This window comes from Vicia villosa, linkage group LG2, assembly GCF_029867415.1.
Source record: "Vicia villosa cultivar HV-30 ecotype Madison, WI linkage group LG2, Vvil1.0, whole genome shotgun sequence".
Taxonomy (NCBI): domain Eukaryota; kingdom Viridiplantae; phylum Streptophyta; class Magnoliopsida; order Fabales; family Fabaceae; genus Vicia; species Vicia villosa.
In genome coordinates this window covers 74,064,790-74,088,349 of record NC_081181.1, presented here as the reverse complement: position 1 = coordinate 74,088,349, position 23,560 = coordinate 74,064,790, and the positions used below count along the sequence as shown (strand labels likewise).

Below are 23,560 nucleotides of genomic sequence, written 5' to 3'. Positions count from 1 at the left end.
TATATATATATATATATATATATATATATATATATATATATATATATATATATATATATATATATATATAGAGAGAGAGAGAGAGGAGGTAGGATACTGGTGTTGAAATTAGGGCTAACTAGCATTTTTATTTTTTTCATTTTCTTTTTACAAAGCCCCTAAGTTATTTGTAGAAGAGGTCATCAGAATTCAGAGAGATTTTTTATGGGGAGACGTGGAGAGTCATAAGAAAATGTGTTGGATTAGTGGTCCAAAATATGTAAGAGTAAAGAGGGGGGGGTCTTGGTGTCAAGCACTGTGGTATTTTCAATTCGGCATTGTTGAGCAAATGGCTTTGGAGAATAATTGAGGATAAAAATAAGCTTTGGCTTGGCTTGCTGAAGTTCAGGTATGAGGATCTCAAGGGATGGCTTAATGGGAAGTGGAGATGAAACCTAGAGTTTGACCAAGTCGATTCTCAGTCCCCTCTGTTTTAGCAGTTAGCTGAACTTCTTAACTCTATCAAACCAATTTCTATTCATGCAGGTATTAAAGATCAATTTATTTGGTGAAAGGATAAAATTGGCTTTACTGTGAGAAGCTAATACACGACCATTGTAGACAATGATGATGCAAATTACAGCGTAGATGCATTGATTTCACGAAGTCTGTAGCAGGTTTGGAAAAGCATGATTCCTAGCTTTGTGCAAGCATGTTGTTGGCGATTACTTCAAAATCATCTCCCAACATGAGTGCAGCTTTTCCAGAAAAGACATTGTCGAGGGTACACACAATCTTGTGTGTCCATTTTGCTTCGCAGCCGATGAGGACATTGCTCATCTATTGTGTCCATTTTGCTTCGCAGCCGATGAGGACATTGCTCATTTGTTTCTACGATGTTCAGTCAACATGGCTATTTGGTCAAAGATCAGTTCTTGGCTTGGTCTCAGCAAGGAGGATGAAGTGCATACTATTCCGATCCATTTTAATTTTTTCTGTTTTGCTTTGAATAAAAAATGTAAGATCAAAGTCTTGAGTTTCTTTTGGGTTGCAGTGTGCTGGATTATTTGGAGTTGCAGGAATAGAAAATATTTTATTTAGCTAGCACAATATTCGGTAGAAATGTTACGAGATTTACTGGCTCAATAGTTATCATTCAGAATAAAATCATATATCATTTTTACGCAAAGTGACTAATGTTACATTTTTTTCTTCCACTCTTCATTTTCAACAAAATATTATATATTGGTCTGTTTGTTTTAATTTAAAAAATAGATATATTTCTGTATGTTCAAAAATAATATTTCTATTTTTTTCTTCAAATTATTACAACTATTTAATTTAGTTTTATAAGTTAAAAAATAATTTTGGACATTTTATAACAAAAATATAAATCATTAAAGATTAAAATAATTATTAAAGATTAAAACATAATTAAAATTATAAAATTTTCAAGAAATCGTAATGTGTGCGTGGGTGTTTTTTAAAACCATTTTTTATTCTTAAAAGTGTGTTTGGATGAAGTATTTTAAGGAGGAAAAGTGATTTTTTGAGAAAATTTAAAATGATTTGATTAAGATTTATTGTTTGGTAAAAAACTTAGAAGATTGTTAAAATGATGTAAAATTATGATGTATTTTATTCAAGTTAAATTTAAAGAATTTCAAATGATATTAAAAAAATAAAAAATAAAAAAATTGGTACATAATTTAAAAGTTAAATTGTTTATTAAAATTTTACAAGATATGGTCTATATTTATATGTAGAAGAAAACGATGTGGTTTGAGGTTTGTCGGATGAATACGGCACTGTATTTTATTCTCATTCTATTATTAGTAATAATTTGGTTATTATAAGAGCATCTTCAATAGTGGTATTTTCTTTTGAGTTCTCCACCTAGACATGCCACATCATAGTACCATTGCATTGCAATGCAACTATGAAAAAATTGTGATACCCAATCAAATTAATTTATGAGGTAAAGTTGTGGGCCCAATAATAACTTTTTAGAATTATACAATTAAAATAAAAATTATTTTAAGATGATGTGGCTAGTGGGACCCATAAAAAACTCAAAAATGGGTTACACCATTAGAGATGCTCTAAAGTTTTTTGAGTTGAAGTAATTGAATAATGGTCCACATGTGGCCCAATGAACATCTACAATAAAGATATGAGACCTGTCACATGGAACCTTTTATTTGCATCTTTTCTTCATGTGGCCCCTTCCTTTCTTGCCTTGCATTTTTTATTTCATTACAACATGACATCTACATCTAAATCTAATCCAATCTAATCAACCAATTCATTATTATTATTATTAAGTTTCTAATCATACCGACTCAATAATATTGTTGTTGTTTAGTGTTGAAACTTAAATTAATTTAAATTTAAATTATTAATTGATAAAATTATAAACGATTCAAAATTAAATAGTATTCAATATTATTTAAATTGATTTTCCAAAGGAGAACAAAATCACACATTGCATATATATATATTAATGTTTTTTTATTAATATGATATTCTATTAATCAATTAGTTTTCGATTATTAAATTTTCAATATTACTTAATATATTATAAAATTGATTCAAAACTCATTGCAAATGCTCATGCTCACACTTAAGAAATTAATTTTTTTTCCAGAGAAATTCTAATGAGTGTCTTAGGAAACTCTCTTTAAAATTTAATATATTAAAAATTAAAATTATTAATTTTAATAAAAAATATTTTATTCTTAACACTATTTTGTAATACACTTGTTTTTCTTAATCCTCTAAATTATAATAATTAAGTACTCCCTCCGTCCCAAATTATAAGAGAAAATCACTTTTTAGATTCATTGAATAATTAATGTATTTGGTCTATATATAGACCAGATACATTAATTATTCAATGAATCTAAAAAGTGATTTTCTCTTATAATTTGGGACGAGTATTTGCTTTAGTATTTTTTTAGTGGGCAAAAAGAGCTACTAATATATTACTAAGTACTATGCATTTGCTTTGGATTTAATAGTCATAAATTCATAATTTAAAGATAATAAATGAAATATTGTGAATTAAATTCGCCTCCTAAAATTTATATCCCTACATAATTACAACTATTGACTTAGACTATAAATTCAAATTTCTACATATTAATTTTCTTGGCACTTAAAAATTGGTGATATAGTTATGGGACATAAATAATTTTTAATACATTTACATTAAGATATTTAATTTTAATAGGCAATCCAAAATAATTTTAATCATGGGACATAAATTGATTGTTCAGATTTTATTTACTTTTATTTTAGTTGGCCATGCTGATTTTGATTTTATAGCAAGCTACAAGATTGTATTCACATTTTTTAATTACTTTAAACAAAATTTTAAAAATTATCAAACAAGTGTTAATAATTTTTGATAATTTCTAGCTAGACCCCATAAATCTCTCACACACCTGCGAATTGGTAAAATTGTATTTTTGTTTTCGTAAATCATCATCGAAAGCGTTTTTTTTTTTTGTTAACATTGTTTTGTTTCATAGATGCATATACAGAATCTTTCGTAGATGCATCTACGGAAGCATTTGACGTTAAACTCGCGTCAGACCCTTCCCCTCTCTCATTCTTCACTTTTCAAACTCTCAACTCTCATACTCTCTCAACCTCAAAAATCAAACTTTCCCAATAGTGCATTTCTTTCTCCCGAGTCCGGTCGACAACGTCAACATCAACTATCAACACATTTCATCAAGTTCAAAACTCAATTTAATCGGTAAGTTTTTTTTGACTTTTTTAGTTATTTTAAAGTATTTGTAATAGAGTTAGAATTCGTTTTTTAGGTGTAGAAATGATTGGATAGTTTTAGAAATATAGTTTACGAACAATGTATGTGTTGTTTGATGTGTAAAACGGACGATCAAGCCACAAAAATGAAATTTTTGACTGGCTGGAACAGTGGCCAGACACCATTGTTGAGTTTTTGAGTTTCAGAACCTTCCGTAGATTCATCTACGGAAAGATGGAACGTTGGGACATTCCGTAGATGCATCTACGGAAGAACCCTAGTTTTTTGAAACTAAGGTACTTCCGTAGATGTATCTACGAAAGAGTAATTTTTTTCCTTTTATTGTTATAAATACATAGTATATAACTCGATTTTATTTGTATCACAATGCAGACATTATGGCCGACGCGACCATCCAGACCGCACTATACATGGAAGGACTGCACAACAAGCATCCGTGCGGCGTGAACGGGCAGGTGTAGTATCTTAGGCCACTTATGGAGCTACCATTCCACCTGATGCACCTCCTACACCCGTTCCAGCCGAGACTTCTACATCCGTCCCAATTGACGATACCTCGTGACCCTCCTGTCTCCGCTCATTTCGCCATGACTCGTCGGCAGCTAGACGATGTCTTGGCAGACTGGGAGCATCACATGGTTCTTGACGAAGCTCGGGCGATGAGAGCTGAGACCGATTGAAGCTGCGTCGAGGGGTACATCACCTGGTACTACAGTGTGTCACACACGTACATGCTTTCCACTGCACCTGGAGATCCGGCCAGACCAGTCCACGAGAAGATTTTACGGACTGATTAGGTTGACATGGGTCGGGGACTGATCAGGATGTTCTTCCTTGATATCATCAGATAGCTGACATGGGTCGGGGAGGCATTGCAGATGGTTTATTCTCTAAGGGGTTTGATGTTAGGCGTATGGTGAATGGTATGATTAGGCCGACAGAGGAGGAACTTCTGTACCATCGACATCGTGGCAGAACTGATGTGGCACTTGATGCTAGAGGAAGAGTCAGTAGAGGGCGTGGTGGACGCAGAGGCGGAGGCGGGACCAGAGGCAGAGGAGATGCGCATGATGATGTCTGGCACATACAGTAGTGATGTCTGTGGTTTTTTTAATGTCAGTATTTCTATTTCATTTATATATGTTACTTTGATAATGTATTCGACATTATGACCGACGATTTATACGATATATTTTTTAAGGTCTACCATTTATTATTGACTTTAAAGTGCATTACTTTAATTTACTATAATATGATTTTCCATTTTTGTGATAAAAATTGAGTTTTGGAGTGAAATGAATATGATTTGAAAATATAGCAGACTGTTCCGTAGGTACATTTACGGAACACTCTGTTTTCAACACGTTCCGTAGATGTACTTACGGAAGAATTAATGAACTGGAAAAAATTGAATTACATCTACGGAAGGAAACAAATATTTTGAAAATAAAGTGATTTCAGATGTGCATCTACGGAAGCAGGAAGCATAATTGGAATTTCATCAGATGACTAAGGGATTTATAGAGTGCATTGAGAAATTCTCTATTTTTTTTTTTAAAATTCCAATCTTAAAAATAATAAGTGAGATATTTTAAATTCAAATTCGAATATTTATAATTAGATATTTTTCTATAACTAACTAGCGAAAGTAAATTATGCCAACAATATCAATAACTTTTTATGATACGTTTATGTTTTTCGTTTTCTCTCTTTAATTAGTTAGTAGCAAAAATTAATTAATTAATTTTTTAAATTTTAAATGTGAATTAATGAGTAGTAGCCGGTTTAAATTCACATTTCTGTATGTGAGGTTATATATATTTTTTAAATAAAATTATATTGATGCAAAGGAAGATTGATACAAAACGAGAGGGGGACATCCACCAAAACCCTATCAAGAGGCACTAAACCTAAAGAATGGCAAGCCAAGCCGATTCTTAACAAGCTTTCTTACCCTTGATCAAAAGAAAAATGTTAAAAATTTAGTCGTTAAATTTATATTTTTCTTTTTTAATCTATTCAAATTCACGTACTCTCACCTCTTTAATATTTGATGGTTTTTATATAATTATTTTTATAGTGTCCACTTTAATTTATTTTTGACAAAAGAAAACTCAATTCATATTATTAAATAATTATTAAATTAAAATTATTTAATATAGAGGAGGACTCAAATAAAGCACAATGCATCGAGGCCAAGAATTGGCCGTCTGCGCTAGGCTACGAGCAATACAATTAACTTGACGCTTTACAAACTTGACCCTTAAAGTCGTTACGAGAAATAAGAAGATTCTTAATATTAGCATGATAAAAATAAATTCAGAGTTACCGTATGAAGGAGCGTGAATAGCTTGAACCACTAATTGTGAATCACTTTATAAAAGGATGTGGTTTGTAACACCCCGATATCCGCTGCACGCATCAACCGTGTCGGCCAACCGAGCATGTTACCGGCTTAATCAATAATCCCCCCTAGGTCCGCTTATCGGCTGCCCAGGAAATATTGTTTTTGCCTCCCGCAGGAATCGAACCACGTACCTAGGGGTTAAGTACATATTCATAGCAATTCCTGCTACCACTTGAGCTATATGGTCAATTGGTAGCAGGAATTGCTATGAATATGTACTTAACCCCTAGGTACATGGTTCGATTCCTGCGGGAGGCAAAAACAATATTTCCTGGGCAGCCGATAAGCGGACCTAGGGGGGATTATTGATTAAGCTGGTGACATGCTTGGTAGGCCGGAAGCCCTGCGGGGTAAGCGGAAATCCAGGGTGTTACATTAAAAGGCGCCTTTTAATGTAACACCCTGGATTTCCGCTTACCCCGCGGGGCTTCCGGCCTACCAAGCATGTCACCAGCTTAATCAATAATCCCCCCTAGGTCCGCTTATCGGCTGCCCAGGAAATATTGTTTTTGCCTCCCGCAGGAATCGAACCATGTACCTAGGGGTTAAGTACATATTCATAGCAATTCCTGCTACCACCTAGGGGTTAAGTACATATTCATAGCAATTCCTGCTACCAATTGACCATATGGTCAAGTGGTAGCAGGAATTGCTATGAATATGTACTTAACCCCTAGGTACATGGTTCGATTCCTGCGGGAGGCAAAAACAATATTTCCTGGGCAGCCGATAAGCGGACCTAGGGGGGATTATTGATTAAGCTGGTGACATGCTTGGTAGGCCGGAAGCCCCGCGGGGTAAGCGGAAATCCAGGGTGTTACAGCCATATTGAAAGATTCCAAGTCACGGAATCCCAAGCCACCCTCCTCATTAGGATAAGTCAAATTCTCCCATGCTAGCCATCTAATACCCTTATTGTTACTACCTCCTTCCCACCAAAACGAGTTTAACATTTTCTTTATGTCTTCCGCCAATATGTTAGGCAAAATAAACACACTCATAACATAAGTAGGAATTGCCTGCAAAACAGATTTAATCATGATCTTTTTACCGGTGTTAGACATAGGTCGACCCCTTTATGAATTGATTCGTTTCCATATCCGGTCTTTGACAAAATCAAATGTCGCCTTCTTGCTTCTGCCCACCATCGACTGTAACCCCAAAACATGACAAGCACCCATGATACGAGAAAGATCTTCCTGCGCTTACTTGCTTAAGTTACGAATGAAGAAGACTTCAGACTTAATCAAATTGATTTCTTGGCTCGATGCCTCTTCATACACCTTCAGAATCTCCATGAGATTTCAAACTTCAACAAGATTAGCCCTGTAAAACAGTCGTCAACAAAAATTAGGTGAGACACCAACGGTGCCCCCTACATATTCTTGATTAACGACGACAGACCCTCCACTATCAAAATAAAGAGAGACGGAGAGAGTGGATCTCCTTGTCTGAAACCCCTTTCTGATTGAATAGATCCCACACGATCCTAGTTAACCGTCACCGAGTAATTTAGTGATGTCACACACATCATCATCCAATGCACCCATTTCTCCGAAAAACCCATTCTGCTCAACATATTTTTCAAGAAACCCCAATCCACCTTATCGTAGGCCTTGCCAATGTCTATTTTAAGTGCTAATTCCACCATATTACCTCGAGTTTTTCGTTTCAACTTAGGGATGATCTCAAACGCAATAAAAGGTCAAGTATTGATCTACCTTCTACGAAAGCAAATTACTCCTCCGATACACATTTGAATCTATTGGCTAGTAAATTTTACAGTGTCCACTTTAATAAAACAACATAATATCTACGTTATCTCCATTGTTAATATATAGTCTTTTTAAAAGTATTTTTTATATAAGCATTAAATAATTCTTTTTTTTATAAATTAATATAAATTAAATAACACACCAAACATTTTATTTCCCATTATTTTCATCGTTTCTATAGTAATCTAATTTATTCTATTAACTAATAACTAACTCACTTATGATATGAGTAAAAACAAATCACTCTTAAATAAAAAAAAATCATCTTCTATAACTGGTTTCTTTTTTCTTCTCTTTATTTTCCATCTTTTCCCTTCATAATTCTCTGTACTTTAAATTTCATTACATAATAATGATCTCTAAAGTTTAAACTCTTCAACCCTGGCCCTCACCAAAGAAAAAAGAGGTACTTATTACCAACAAAAGTTAAATCACCTTTTAAGAAACACAAAATGCAGTTGTGATCTCCAATTATTCCATCCCTGAAATTACTTTACACTTTACTCCATCAATTAATATTTATTTATTTTTCTTAGGATTTTCCCACAATCAGACAAATCATGCTGTTACTGTAGAAAAGGTGAAGTGGAAATTATTATTGAAATAAAGAAAAAAAAGGTACTCCATTTTCTTATTCTCTCCATTTTTCTTTTCTCACTCCTAAATCCACATGCATATGTTCTTTTTCCCTTTTGCAAAATTATTATAGAGCCCTCTTTTTGTCTCATAGTGAAGTATTACTCAATCTTGATCAATTCAGTTAGATCTCTAGAAAAAAAATGGTAATTCATCTCATGGGTTGTTTGAACTTGGTATATCTTTCCAACTCATTTGGGTTGTAGATAAGTGGGTTTTGTTCAAGATAAGGTAAATCCTTTTTTTCATTAATTTTGTTTTTGTTTTTGGTATGAATTTTAATTTTGGTTTTTTTTTTTACTATAATTGTTCTAGGGTTGGATCATATAAATACCTAAATTTATGATTATGGAAATTTTAGTGTTCTTTTTATTTTATTTTATTTTTTGTTTTGTTTGTTAAGTGTTTGTGAAATTGTTTGTATGAGTGTGAGAATGTTGTTTTGTTGTTTTTGTTGTTTGATTAGATGGGAGAGACTACTGCTTCAAATTCTGCTTTGCAAGTGTCTGTTTCTTTTGGTAGATTTGAGAATGATTCTTTGTCATGGGAGAGATGGTCTTCTTTTTCTCCAAATAAGTACTTGGAAGAAGTTGAGAAGTGTGCCACACCTGGATCAGTAGCACAGAAGAAAGCTTACTTTGAAGCTCATTACAAGAAGATTGCTGCTCGGAAAGCCGAATTGTTGGCTCAAGAGAAGGAAATTCAGAAGGATTCTTTCAGATCAGAAGATCAAAATGGTATAGATCTGAGTAGTAACGGCAAAGATAACACTTGTGAGACTGATTCAGAATTCAGTATATCTAAAGTTCAAGGTCATACTAAGGAACGCGTTAAGCAAGAAATCGGAATCAGCCCGGTTGGTGAAACCAGCCAGAGTCGAGTGGGTGATTTGAAGGAGGAGGTTGCGGTTAATACAGATTATCAAAGTTCACCGGTTGAGGTGGTCTCTAACAAAGAGGAAGAAAGTGGATCACATGGTTCCTACAAGATAGATGAGCCTAAAGAAGATGTGTGTATAAAACTAGAAGAAACTCTCGACGTTGTTGAAGCCGAAGATGTGAAAGAAATCTCACATGTTGTATACAAGGAAACAGAAAAGGCTACACAAGTTGAAGAAAAAGTTGTGAAATTGGATCATCCAAATGAATCTAAGGTTTGACTTAATTCATTTTTCCCGAAATCATAATGTTAAATTTCTTAGAGATTGAGTGTTTAATTACTGGCTATTTTGGTTAGGTTATCTCTGTCAACAGGGAAAATAATGTAGCCAAAACAAAGAAGAAACCGGTGCAACCAAAATCTAAGGCATCTCAAATTTCGACGCCAAGAAGTTCAAAGCCGACATCAAATCCAACTAAAACTTCGACGTCTGCCTCTTCAACTAAAAAAGGAAATTCGTCATCTTTACCTAAGAGACGGATTACTTCCAGTATGGAGAACAAAAAAGTTGCTAACCGATCTTTGCACATGTCTATGAGCTTAGGTTCCGATCCAGTTCCTCATACCGCTATGAGGAAATCTCTCAACATGGAGAGCATGGGGGATAAGGATAAGGACATAGTCAAACCAGTTCCTCCTACCACTATGAGGAAATCTCTCATCATGGAGAGTATGGGAGATAAGGACATAGTCAAACGAGCATTTAAGACATTCCAGAACGGTTTCAACCAGCTGAAAACTTCCGGCGAAGTAGACAGATCTTTAGTAAAAAAACAGGTAATTGGAAAATATTTATGCTGTAGTTCATTGTTAATAGATGGTGATATCGCTGATATTTATCAGTAGTAAAATAGCATTGATTTGAAAATGGTTTTCTACGTATGACGTGAACAGGTTCCTTCAAGGGGGACTGCGTCAAAGGTTTCAACATCTACAACTTCGCGTAAAGAAAATGGACGGTAAGTTTTTGAATCTTTACTTTTATTGTCTCATATGCACATTTACTTGATGCATTTTGCATAAGCAGTTTTTTGCATATTAATTTCATACTATTTATGCATCTTACCAACACAGTGAATAGGGTTTTTTTATCCGACAAAGATCTATGTCGATGAAAGTATATGGAATTAAATTTTCTGTATGATGACTCTCGGTGATTATTTTTGAATAGGCCAACTACGGTTGAGAGGATGGATAAAAGAAGTGGAAATGCTTCACGAACTTTGGGCCCAAAAAGTGACACTAAAACAGAGAAAGGGAAAGAGGTAGGGGTATAGGACTACCTCTTTGATGTTTAAAATTGAAATTTACCCTTTATTTGTAGTTTTTGTCCGCCTAAATTATGTTTTTTTCTTTCATGTTTATCAGTCCTCAAGAAAAATAGAGGAAAAACATAATGCAAATGAGGTACAAAGAACACGTCTCCAAACAAAATTGAAGGTACTCTTCCTCATTCCACAATGTTTCTTGAATTTGATAGTTTAAAAGGTAACTAGGGAGATTATACTTGTTGTGTATTTGGGTGAGCATTTAATAAAATATGATTTACTCGTAATTGATTTTTTAAATTTGATTTTAAAATTGAGTTTTAAATAAAGTCATCTATGTTTGAGTTGTTTTTAGTCTAGAAGAAGATTTGATATAAACATTGTAATGTTTGAATTCAATTTAGGGAGAGACAAAAATGATGGCAGACGCGTGTAGTATTGATTTTGACATGTTTGAGTGTCTTCAAGTAATATTGGTTTTACCTTCACAATTGATTTTAACTTGAAGTTGAGATTTTTAGTTTTTGCCTATAGAATTGATTTTTAGCGCAATGTTTGGAACCACAAATCACGATGACTCATCGTTCTTACTTCTCAAGGCATACTCATTGATTTTATAAAGCTTGAAAATGGAGCTTCTCGCTCAATGGTCTGCCAAATCCAAACACACTCAGTCAACTCAATTTTTACTAAATTAATTTTACATAATCAATTCATTCAAAATTAATTTTTTCCACTTAGAGCCAAACATACAAACTAAACCCAAAAGCTACTTTTATTAACCGAACTTTTGTTCTGTACAAAAATCACATATGAATGATATGATAGAGACAATAATTTCTGATAATTTCCACTGTGAAACTAAACAAACATGTACTTATAGAAGGGCCGACGATCTGGGGTATGAATGGACATTTCTATTTTCGTAGACTAACATGTCTGAACACAGGAGGAAAAAGAGGCAGAAATGAAAAAGCTAAAACATGATTTCAAGGCCACACCCCTACCAACTTTTAATCGTGGTCAAAAAGCATCAAAAAGTCGCACAGAAAAGGTATGTGCTTTACATCTGAACTAATGTTATCTATCATATTCATAACTGAACTGAAAAGTTATGTGTTGCTTAATGCTAAAAAGCAATCTGAAGCATAACTTTTGGCAACAGCTAAATGATTGCAATCACCAGACACATGTGAAAATGACTAAAATTTGAAACTTGACTTTTAATTGAAGTCGGCTTAAACCTTGAGTTTCACAACTAATAACTGTAATCAATCAAGTTTGGGAGAGAACTATGGGACCTGGCTGTTTTGTTTTGCTTTTAAAATTAACATGTTTTCTGCCAACTGAGCATATGGGGTTGGTGGTCCATACAACTAAATAATGATGAAAGTTCTTTTTTACAATCAACAAGATTTCTAGGATCGTGGTACTCAAAAAGTATGGGAATAGATCTGCTCGTATATATAAAATCATAGGATCGGCAGAAATGTGATATCTCACCATTCTAATTCGGGAGAGGTGGACCCGCCCTTTTTTTATATCTTTTCTAAATGCTGAAAGATTACATTTCTTCGTCTCATGTTCACGTAAGAGGATCCATTCCCTAAACAATGCCATCAACCTCTACTATTTCTCATCAAACTTCTAAATAATTTCCTAAGAAATGCTCTAGTAACAACACACTATTATTAGAAAACAAAGCCCATATAAATTTCACTCAATAAGAAAACATATACCATCTTTAAAAGCATATGTGGAACTTGGTTTAGAATCTGCGGCGACATGTTTGGCAATTTTGTACAAAATTGATTTTGAATCAATACCATGATTTTATTATTCAAATGCAAAAGTTATAAAATATTTCTTTTCGGGAAAGGAAAATCATTTTTGATATATAGTTGCAAAATTATTCTCATACTCCCTCTCCCTCTGGTCACTGTTATAAGCCGATAGTCTATTGTCAGATTCATTGAATAATTGATGTTTTCCAAATTGTGCTCCATTCTAGAGCCCTATTATGCTCCGTTAAGTTCTGAGGCCTATTGTATGCCTGCAGCTGATAGTGTTTTGTTTTCATGACTAATGCAGGGTGATGCTAAAACTGAGAACCGTCGGTAGCTGCACAAATGGTGAAGGTAAAGAGAGGAGTAAAGAAATAGAAGCTAAATACATCAGTGTGTATGGTAGTAGTATGTGTTCAGGGAAAATGTCAATGGAGACAATACAGCACTATATGATATTCTAGTTTAGTAAGCAACAGTGGAGCAATGTTCTTCTAGTTAAATAGTAGGAGCTTAATCATGAACATGGTGAGGAGTAGGAGGAAGGAGTATGCATCATTTATTGATGACAAATTTCCTCTTCATGCCTTTCTATGAAATTCGAACTAGAAATGTTATTGTATGATATCCGTAATAATGTTGAAAAATGCATATATTTTCTTGCAATTGCTTGCATTATTTTTGTCTATTCATTCTATGCTGGACTGATATGCCTCTAACTTGTTGTAGACCACAAAAAGCTATAACAAAGTATGCTGTTGCCAAATAGTTGATATAGCATAGCAAAATTATAGGCGGTATGCTATTTAGTGCAAAACGTTATCAAACATCGAATGTTATAGCAGTGCCATTGCCATAACACTATAGTGTAGTGGAATTTGAACAATTTTTTTATGCGATCTTTCATCGACAACATCAACAGTGTAGTGGAATTTGAACAAATTTTTTTTTTTTTGCGATCTTTCATTGACAAACCAACACGGCCAATGTATTATAAACCATGTTTCTTCATACTCACCCATCTTTGAAGCCAAAACTAATAAAGTTTTCTATAGAATGCAAACTATGTTTCTTCATACTCACCCATCTTTGAAGCCAAAACTAGAATGCAGATTAAGTACATCATCATTAAGGTATACACACTTAATGCTCCGGATCATTTTTAGAAGTCTTTTTTAAGTTGGTTTTTATACTTGAGAACATTGTTCTTATTTTGTGTAGTGACGTGGATGTAAGGTTGAATTATTTTTCTTCCAAGCAAAAATGTATTACTATAATATAAATGGTGGGATCTCTTCACCGTACTCGGGTAGCACTGCAAAGTCCTTTCTCCGATGTTGCCGCCTGCCATGCTGACCTTCAGAGTTGTGTCGTCGGTTAGCTTTGTTTTCGGTTGGATTTTTGCCGGCGATTGGTTTAGTCGTCGTTTCCGGTGACTATTTTCGATTCATTGACGGTTGGCTCTACACGATATTTTTGGTAGCTGAGTCGCTTTTGTGGTTTGTTGTTTCGGTTTGAGACTCAATTTCAGCACTCATATTCGTGGAGGGGTCGATTCATCGTCTCTGACAGTGGTGTCAGTTCCTTTGTTTTCTTGTAGGTTCCTTAAATGACGGTGGTTTAGCCACAGTTACATGTTAGTGTTTCTTGTGCAGGATTTGGATCCTGATATTTTGATTCTAGGATTGTCTCTAAATTTGTTGAGATCGACAAGTCTCAAGATTTAAGGTTTGTCTCCTCCGTGCTAGCACTAACTTAATATCCGTATCAGACATCGTGATTGATGTCAGACTAATTTTATATTGGTATCACTAAATTGTTTGATGTTGGATTGTTTGGCTTGAAAGAGTCGTCCTGTTTGTTGATTTTTTTTAGGGTTGTTGGTTTATGAATCAGTCAGTGTTGGCGAATGGTTCATTCTCTCTCTTGAAAAAGTGAAGGCTTATTCTTACACACAAGACTTTTTTTTTTACTATTTAGTTTATATATATTTGACTCAATAAAAAAACATAATCCTTGCATTGGAATGCCCCAAATACTATAGAAAGCAAGATATGGTGCAAGTTCTAGTTATTGCCAAAAGAATCAACATGTATATACACTAGACTTCAAAAATGCTAATGAACAATTGTTCTCTATACATGTATGTAGCACATACATTTAAACGTTGAAATGTGAAAAAAAATGATGATACCACAAGGACAAAGACGTATTGGCTTCTTAGTTTTCCAGACACAAATTGGCCCTGTCATGGCAGAATTTCAGTTCCTTTATCTAAATGGTCCCATAGGAAAAAGTTGAGTTAGTTAGGCCAATCAATGAGTCCTTTGTGCTAGTGCCTCTGCTGACTTCAACCTTTAACTTGTTATACAAGGTTTTAATTGCGGCTGCTAACGCGTCACAATTCTTGATGTCGTGGAAAATTGCAGTCAAATATGACATATACAGCATCCGTCGCAATTGCATTGGTCGCAGAGACATGAAAAATCTCGATGTCATGAACAAATTGCTGGGAGATTTTTTAAGACTTTGCCTTAGATGTCTTCTTTTTCTGCATGTTACGCGCAATCTCGATACACGCTTGATCCACCATTCCGAGAAAATCCTTCACTATGACAAATAGATAAAGAGCCTGTTCTCCTGCACTGTCTTTCAAAGCTCCTCCTTGGTAATAATCTGTTGTTCTCTTAACAAGCTGCATTATCCTTGTTTGTTCTTCCCTCACCAGTTGCAAATCCTTCTCAGAATTTTCAAGAAAATGGTTCATCTCTCTCACAAACTTCCCTCCTTTATCATTTCCACACTGCAAAACAAGTTGTCGAATTTCAACTATCTTTGCAGAGAGTGTTGAAATAGAACCGATGAAACTAGTGTAATCTGTTAAAGCAATTTTCTTTGCATTGGAAAACTCGGCACTGACCCCTCCTACAATTGGTAATCCTAGTTTTATATATTCCATTAGTTTTTGTTCATCCGAGGTAGCAGAATTCTTAGAGTCTCCGATACTGCTGCTGCTACTGCTCCTACTGAAACTACGAGTCAAACTATGATTGCGGTTAAGAACCGCGCGTTTCCCTTCAGAACGAACTACTTCTTCGACCACAAAGTGTAGCAATGTGGTTTTTCCATCAACACTCTTCACATCAGAGAGTTTCCTTAAAGAAACCAAGTTGAAAGCTTGAGCATTACCTCTATTAGTACCTGCATTCATTCGGTTTCCGGCCTTAAGAACTGCTTCAAGAAGTTTCACGAAAACTCCTTGGTTTCGAAGCTCCTTACACGCCATCTCAAGTGTCTGTAGAATCTCCTTGATTTCTTTGATCTCCGAGTCATAATTCAACCTGAATAAAATCGCATTCAAGCGCTTAAATGCCGAAGGAACAGCTTTGAGGATGTGGTACAAGAAAGATTCAGCTGCTGCAAGTTTTGTTGTGTCTCCTTCATATTCGAGTATCTGAGACTGTTCTTCTTCTGTTGGAGCGATTCTTGAAAGCTTTTCAATTGTATCTGCATTAAGGCCTTGGCCATCGACGAGTGCATCAATGATTTCTTTTCGCGAGACTGCAAGAGATTTCAAAACTATAGCAGTGTTTTGTGATTTTCTAGGGTCAAGAATGAAAGCATTTGTTGATGCATCCTTGTTTGGACTTGTTGACTCTTTTCCTTTTGAAGTGTTACCGGTTGGTTTGGTCGCAACATACCCGAATAGAGCTTCCATAAGACCATCATCAACCCTGAAGATATTTTAAAAAAAAAAATCTATAAATATTCTTTTTGTCTTAACCTCCGGTTCTCAGGCCATGACCCTGATAATCCGGAGTTCGGCCAAAAGATAAATAAATTTTGATCAATGAAGTGTACCATATTGTATATTAGGATTACCTGAATGAACCGCGGTCGATTTTGTCCCACACCATAGAGTGATCAAGATTAGTATTCACCTTATCCCAATGCAATGGTTTTAGTTTCACTTCACTTGAAGAACTCCCTTGTATATTGTTGCTAGATTTTGTTTCAAGAGGGGTAGGTGGCGGTTTTGATGATGACTTTAGTTTCAATCCACTTGTCTTTGGTGGTGGAGGCGGCGCTGGAGTAGAAATCTTTTTAGTTGACATCGGAGGAGGAGGCGGCGGAGGTGTTGCAAGACTCTTTCTATCTGGAATCGGTGGAGGAGGAGGAGGAGGAGGCGGCGGCGCAGAGCTTTTTCTATCAGGTACTATTGGTGGAGGAGGAGGTGGCGGAGGTGGAGGCGGTTCTTGACTCTTTCTATCATCCGAAACCATTGATGGTCCATGATAATTTGTCACATTTGGAATTGTTGAGAAAAAAGTAGAGAGCTTTCTTGGCGAAGAAGGAAGAAGCTTTAGAGAAAATGGTTGAGAAGAATCATTAATAGGAGGAGGAGGAGCAGGAGGTGTAATCTTCATAATTGTATATGAAGATTCTTGTGGAAATATATTCATATGTGAGGTTGAAGATTTTCCCCTAAGCAAATGAATTTCTTGATTATTGGACTCTAAACCCTTCCCTTGATCATGATCTTTGTTTCTAGGACTATTCAAAAAAACACCCTTTTTCATATCCTTATCAAAGTTTTGATCTTGAAGCTTTCTCCAATAAACAACATCCAAGCCATCTTCATCAACAATAAGTCCTTTTATGTTACCTTCCATTCTCTCAAACACATTCTTCACTTGAGGCACAACATTTCTATGAACTAAAGAAGAATCATTGTTGTTGCTATTGTTGTTCACCCTCACATTCTTTTTCTTTGCTCTAAAGCATTTAAGAACAAAGAAGAAAACTAGAGCAGAAAGAACTAAAGTTCCTGCTGCAGTTGCTGCTACAGCAGTTACTATCTTACTGTTTGATGAAGAATTTGTTGTGGATGATGATGATGATGTTGTTGAAGATGTTGGTGCTTGTGATGATGATGGTGGTGATGGTGGTGTGGATTGTTGTGGAGTTTCAATTGGATAAAAAGTTTCAATGTTCTGATTTTGAGGTTGGCAATAGTGAGTTTGTATTAGAAAAATTTGTAAAACAAGAACATGGCTTAGAAGATGAAACATCATGTTTAAAGCCATGAAGGAACAAAGATTACAATGACAATTACAATGAGGTTTTTAAACAAGAATATGATTTTGTGTTTTTTTTTCTTTGATGATTATTACATGTTTTGTCCTCTTCTTTTTCTTGTGCTATTGGTTTTGGTAGTTGAAAGTTTCCATAAAAGCAAGCAATTATATTAATATTAGTGTCACATTTCTAAAATATTTCTAGAAATGTACTTTAAGATCACATAACTTTGTTTAGGTATTTAAATTATGTTGGAGGCAAGTGAAATTTTTTCTTTAGGTGTCATGTGTTATTAATGACAAACATGACCCTGCTATATATGAGTGGCAAAACGGGCTTGTTCCATTTGATATATGTCTGTTTTGTCCGCACTTTTTTGCGGGATAGACCAAAATTTTATGCTCGTAACTTCTAATATGTCCGTCCTACTCCGTCATGTTTTTTTGCGGGCACGAATATCTTTTTATATTTTTTGACCTAAAAGGTACAAACGCCCCACCCTTATTTTTTAGGACAGACCAAAATTTTAGACCCACTCCCTTAACTATGTCAGGTCTATCTCGCCCCGTTTTTTCGGATTTTTGTAACTATTAAGTGTATTTGGGGGTGATTTAGTAATTTGACACAAAGTTCTTACGTTGAAATTCACAAATGGATTTATAAATGCGTTGAAAATGACTCTAGTGTTTATACAATGTCAAACATGTTTAGGTACACGTTTGAAGTGGTTGTGTTGTGGCACTATAATAATTAATTGTTTGAAAGATCTTTTCAAATGCTATAAAAGTTATCCAAATTTTGACTTAGCTTTGGTTTTCAAAATATTTATTATGAAATATTAGCAACATTTATTAAAATAATTATTTTGAGGGCTTAAAATAAGAAGAATGAAAGATACTCTAATAATATATTAAAGAATGCTTTTAAGACACAAATTAGGTAATTAAGGTTTTCGGTGATTTAATGGTCTTGTTATGGCCAACCCCAAGATTCAAGTCAAAGTTGGGTTTTTTTGGTATTAAAGAGAGTGGCTTACCTAACTAATTAGTGAGTGAATCACTATTGATTTTTGGAGATCGTAGAAGTGGAGTAATTACATCTCCATTATTACAAAATGATAAATCACTTTGACGAATTTGAGACGTTGACATGTTTATTTTTTTTCCAATCAATTTTGATATAGTATTAGATTGCAAAAGAAAGGTTAACGAATGCCCTAACCAACGTTCTTGAAAAAATGCTTCAAGTAAAGATATTCTAATTGCTTGAATTAGCATTTCAAACATTGTTAGACGCAGAGACAGTTAATTGATTAATAACTTCTATCTTAAAGAAAGTGCAATGAAAATTAAAGTGATCTCCTTCACCAAGTTGAAAAAATGGTGACCACCGTAAAAAAAAACAAGTGTCCCTAATAGGTATAGAAAGTAACTTTCTAATTCAATTGGTGTAAGGGGAATTGAGAGGAGTACTTTGGAAAATAAGAAGAATTGAATAAAAAAAATAAAAAGATTTTGGGTAGGAGAATTTTGGAGGGTTTCATTTTATTCATAACACCAAAAAATCCTATAAAATGGGAGAACTAAAAAATTATATTAAATGAGGGTTTTGGAGGGCTTACATAAATTTTTCAAATATCTTTTAGGTTGTTATACTATTCTAAAAATTAAAAATTTAGTAAATGATAATGACTCTTTTATCATTCTAAACAAAATCATTTTTTCAAAAAATGTCAAATATTTTTTTATATATATATTTTTTAAATTTTCGTTTTCGGAAGTCTTCCCCTCCCCTCCTCTCCAAACTCGCAAACATAACCTAAAAGAATGAGAAACCAACACACTCAGAGACCAATAAGTAACGACATAGTTATTTGGTTAAGTTTCTTTTTGCTATATACATAAAACACATTCTACATCACAATGTAATATCTTTTTCAACGAGAATGAATAATTTTTCATAAATTTCCTTCCTTGGGATCATAAAAGATATGCACGGCCTAAGGGCAATGTCGTAAACGCCACCATCTTACAACCAAAGCAATCAAAATCCCACAATAAAAGTCACATGGATAAAACCTGCATACTACGAAACAAAGTGGTGATTAGGGCTCACCATTTCTTGATAGCTAGCCACTCTAGAGCTTAGAGATGAGTCTCCATTACGTCGACCTCAAACCAAACTCAAACTTGGGGGAAAGGAAGGGATACTTACCCTTTTTCAGACACAGTCCTCCGAGACGTCTAATACAACTTTTGAGCACCACCTCAAACGCCAACCTATTTCCAAAGAAACAGACAACGACCTTAGGGAACTAAATAAGCACCATAACAGGTATAAACAACACTAAATAAATAAAATAAATAATATGAACAACTTTGGAATTTATTTATTCTACAAACAAATGTTACACCTGGTAAGAACAACCCGAACATTAAAAAAACGCGTTCTCGACTCATCCCCAATGATGACCGAGTTCCAATCTGCTATCTCCTGATTGGGACAAATCTACTATCATAAAATATGCATTGTAGGATGAAAAAAATTCCATCTACTATAAGGCGTTTTCAAAAGAAATCTACAGAACAGAGAAAATGCCTTCCACGAACTTAACATACTCTTTAGATAACTCGAGGTTTTCAAGACGCATCTCTCAAAGTCCTTCTTCAGCATTCTTTCAACCTAACTGAGCCTCGTTTAGGGACACCTCAAACTCCTTTAGCGTCTTGTGAGAGGAGTCCAATGTTTAGGTTGCTCAACAATAACGAGCTCAATTATGGATATAGTCGTTTGAGCAGATGATATGGCTTCATCATTCTTCTCCATCTCTTGCACAAGTGACTACAACCTCTCATCTAGTAAGTGATGGTACCCAAAAGTTTGCGCATCAGTCTATCTCTCTCAGCTGACCACCCACCTTTGTGAGCTCATCCAGATACCAATCCCGCTCAATAGCAAGAGCGTCGACACGCTCCTAGAGCACTTTTTTCTCTCTGTTTTTGGAGACAGTTAGGTAGAAGGATACCCCCTCCCAATAGCACCAAATTATAAATTAACTGACGTCATGTGTGTTGGTATGTCATTTCTGCCATCTCATGCTAACAAACAACCTTGGCTTTGCCCGAGAAATATGCACAATCCTCTTAAAAAAGGACTGAAACTCTCAATCCATCTCGGAACTGGGACATACCCAAAGTATATGAGACAAGAGGGCAGGAGTCAAAGTTGAAATCCTCCAGAACTGGGCATCCCTTGGTCTCACCCAACATCTAAGGCCTCTTTTAGATGGTCTATAACCAAGAGGCTTTTCTGTTAGAACAAGATTGAGAATCTATGTTCAGAATCTGGTTTTTGATGATAACAAGCATATATTTTGTTAGTAAAAATTTTATTACTAATGATTTCATTGAGTGTGCAGATATTATGCTATAAAGCCTTATACGACAACATCAGAAGTTCTGTACAAAGAGCAAGAATTCAACAAGACAAGCTTCAAGGATTTAAACAGAAATATCAATATACATAAAGATCCGTTACAACAAGAAGATCATATGAATAGAAGATCAGAAGTTCTGATAGAGTAATGCAGTGTGTAATACGGTGGGAGAACTGACTTTTAAAAAATGTTGCGGATAGCAAGAGTCGCCACCGACTTTTATATAGAAAGACCTTTTAAAAAGATTTTGAGTTCGGGGGGTAGGTTATACAAAGGGAAGGTGTAAACACCCTTTGTATCCGTGGTTATCCATGGGCTCTTAATTGCTTAACTCACTTTTTGTTTTCAAAATGTTTGAAGTGTAGTGTGTGAATAAGAAAATGTTTGAATAAGAACTTTATCTTGTAAATAAGCGTAGTCTTTTTGAATTTGATTTGAAAATAAGTGGGAAAAGATATTTTTTGAATTTGAAAAGAGCAAGCAATCAGGAGAACCTACCCTAAGTTAGAAAAATTGTTCTTTTAGCTTTTCAGTTTGAAAGGGCTATCCATACCATAAAGACGGTAGGAAGTCCTTTCATTGGATGTAAAGGGTCATCGAGGAAGCATCGTTCGCCATAAAACTGTCTCTGTTAGACGCTGGCCTGAGGATCTAGAGGGGGGGTGAATAGATCTCACAGAGTTTTTTGGAATTATTTCGAACTAAAGCGAAAGCGGTTCTAAATCGACTTGCGTCTATTCCGGACCGTTATTGCAAGGGTCGTATATGTGACAAAACCACAAGATAATTGAGATTAACGATGAAGTGATATGTTATCGAATCAATACGTTTCACAGCTGAAAATCAATTAACTTCTAAATTGACAAACTTTGATTTGCAATGCAGTAATAATGGAATAAGCAAAAAGACAAACACTTGGTGATAATGTTCAAGTTGATGATGATTCAAGATGTGGTGAATTGTGATGTTTATGCAGAACCTTAATTCACAATTTTAACACTTGAATCGTTAATCAATTTTGCAATTATGACCAAATATGAACAGAACGTAAATGAAAAGATAAAAGCGACAAGAACACGATATTTGTTCAGGCAGTTCGTCGATCGTCCTCGCTACGACTACGTCTGCCCCCAATTCCAAATTGAAATTGGGAAATCTTCCATTAATGTTGAAAGTAGTATATACAAAGAAGAAAACAAAGCGATAAACAATAAACCGAATTTGTCGATCCTTTGAATCTTCTTCCCCCTTAATCTTGAGCCAGATCAAGGTGATCCAAGAGCTTCACTTGATCCCTTTTTTGCAGTGTCTTGAATTGCCTTGAACCCTTGTTCTTCAATCTTCACACTCAGATGGATCCTCGATGAAACCTCTTGATAAAAACCCCCAAGAAACACCTATCTTGGAGGACAAAACCCTCGGATTTTATTCACCAAAAACCCCACAAATCTTCACCCACTAGGAATCTTCAATTCCGTTCCATGGACGTTATCGAACTCGATCACTAACCCTCAACGCAAGAATGATTATGTGTAATTGTGTTGGAGATGACGAAGAACGAAGATGAGAAGCCTTTGTGTATCTTTCAGTCGTTGGTGTTGTATTCAATAATTGAACCTTGGACAATATATATGAGTTGCTGGTATGTTGGAGCAGAGTGAACACATGATTTGGAAAGTTTTTAGCAGATAGGTCGACCTACCTTGGTTCTTAGGTCGACCTAACAGAGGTAAGAATGAGTCAGAATGAATTTGTTGCCAGTTGAGTCGACCCATTTCTAGGTTAGGTCGACCTAGAATCAGTTAATTCAGCTTTTTGAAGAATTCTTCAGATTAGGTCGACCTGTGGATGTGAGTGGGTCGACCTAACAGTGATATGACAAAAACTCTTCAGTTTAGGTCGACCTGGGAGTGTGGTTAGGTCGACCTACTTGTGGTATTTCTGAATCTTTCTTGTTTTCTTAGTTTTGAGTCGACCTAGATATATTGCAGGTCGACCTGATTTGTCTTGAATAGCCAACCTAACATTTCCTTGAGTTCTTTTGCTTAAGCCTTGTTGTTTGTTTGCTTGTGGAGTTTGCCATGGATCAAAAACTTCTTTGTGAGTGTGATCTTGTATTCACATACTCCCCCTTTTTGATGATGGCAAACCGGTAGTAGAAGCTTTGGCAATAAGTGGTAAAAAGCTCCCCCGTACACTCAACAACTATTCACTCAGCCGAGCTCCCCCGTACACCCCGTACACTCAGCAACTATTCACTCAGCTGAGCTCCCCCGTACACTCAACATCTATCTCCCCCTTTGACAACATCAAAAAAGAAATGCACGAGTAATAGAAACAAGAGACAGTATAAAATAGATAAGGCAGGAACGTAGCACACATAATCGTTAACAGAAGCAAGTAGAGGTGACATAATATCCAAAAAAAAACTTTTAATGTTACAACCAAGCACACATAATAT

The 23,560-nt window shown here is 35.1% G+C and overlaps 2 protein-coding genes across 2 annotated transcripts; one reads left to right on the top strand and one right to left on the bottom strand.

The window, feature by feature from the left end:
- The first annotated feature begins 8,595 nt into the window (after positions 1–8,595).
- LOC131651484 (protein WVD2-like 7) lies at positions 8,596–13,250 on the top strand. The gene is made up of 8 exons (XM_058921145.1): positions 8,596–8,824; positions 9,060–9,746; positions 9,830–10,309; positions 10,427–10,491; positions 10,704–10,797; positions 10,901–10,972; positions 11,750–11,854; positions 12,892–13,250. The coding sequence occupies exons 2-8, from the start codon at positions 9,060–9,062 to the stop codon at positions 12,919–12,921; spliced, it is 1,533 nt and encodes a 510-aa protein (XP_058777128.1). The 5' UTR covers positions 8,596–8,824; the 3' UTR covers positions 12,922–13,250.
- A 907-nt stretch (positions 13,251–14,157) lies between these two features.
- Positions 14,158–17,840, bottom strand: LOC131651483 (formin-like protein 4). Its single transcript, XM_058921143.1, has 2 exons — positions 16,467–17,840; positions 14,158–16,318 (listed from the first exon to the last, which is right to left on the bottom strand). The coding sequence occupies exons 1-2, from the start codon at positions 17,669–17,671 to the stop codon at positions 15,106–15,108; spliced, it is 2,418 nt and encodes an 805-aa protein (XP_058777126.1). The 5' UTR covers positions 17,672–17,840; the 3' UTR covers positions 14,158–15,105.
- Between the last annotated feature and the right edge of the window lie 5,720 nt (positions 17,841–23,560).

What these genes read in the sequence shown, in the direction of transcription:
- LOC131651484 (XM_058921145.1), top strand. Translation starts at nt 9,060, where the DNA reads ATGGGAGAGACTACTGCTTCAAATTCTGCTTTGCAAGTGTCTGTTTCT. An exon ending in ATCATCCAAATGAATCTAAG is followed by an intron (nt 9,747 to 9,829) that starts GTTTGACTTAAT and finishes TATTTTGGTTAG; the next exon opens with GTTATCTCTGTCAACAGGGA. An exon ending in GATCTTTAGTAAAAAAACAG is followed by an intron (nt 10,310 to 10,426) that starts GTAATTGGAAAA and finishes TGACGTGAACAG; the next exon opens with GTTCCTTCAAGGGGGACTGC.
- LOC131651483 (XM_058921143.1), bottom strand. Translation starts at nt 17,671, where the DNA reads ATGGCTTTAAACATGATGTTTCATCTTCTAAGCCATGTTCTTGTTTTA. An exon ending in ATCGACCGCGGTTCATTCAG is followed by an intron (nt 16,319 to 16,466) that starts GTAATCCTAATA and finishes AAATATCTTCAG; the next exon opens with GGTTGATGATGGTCTTATGG.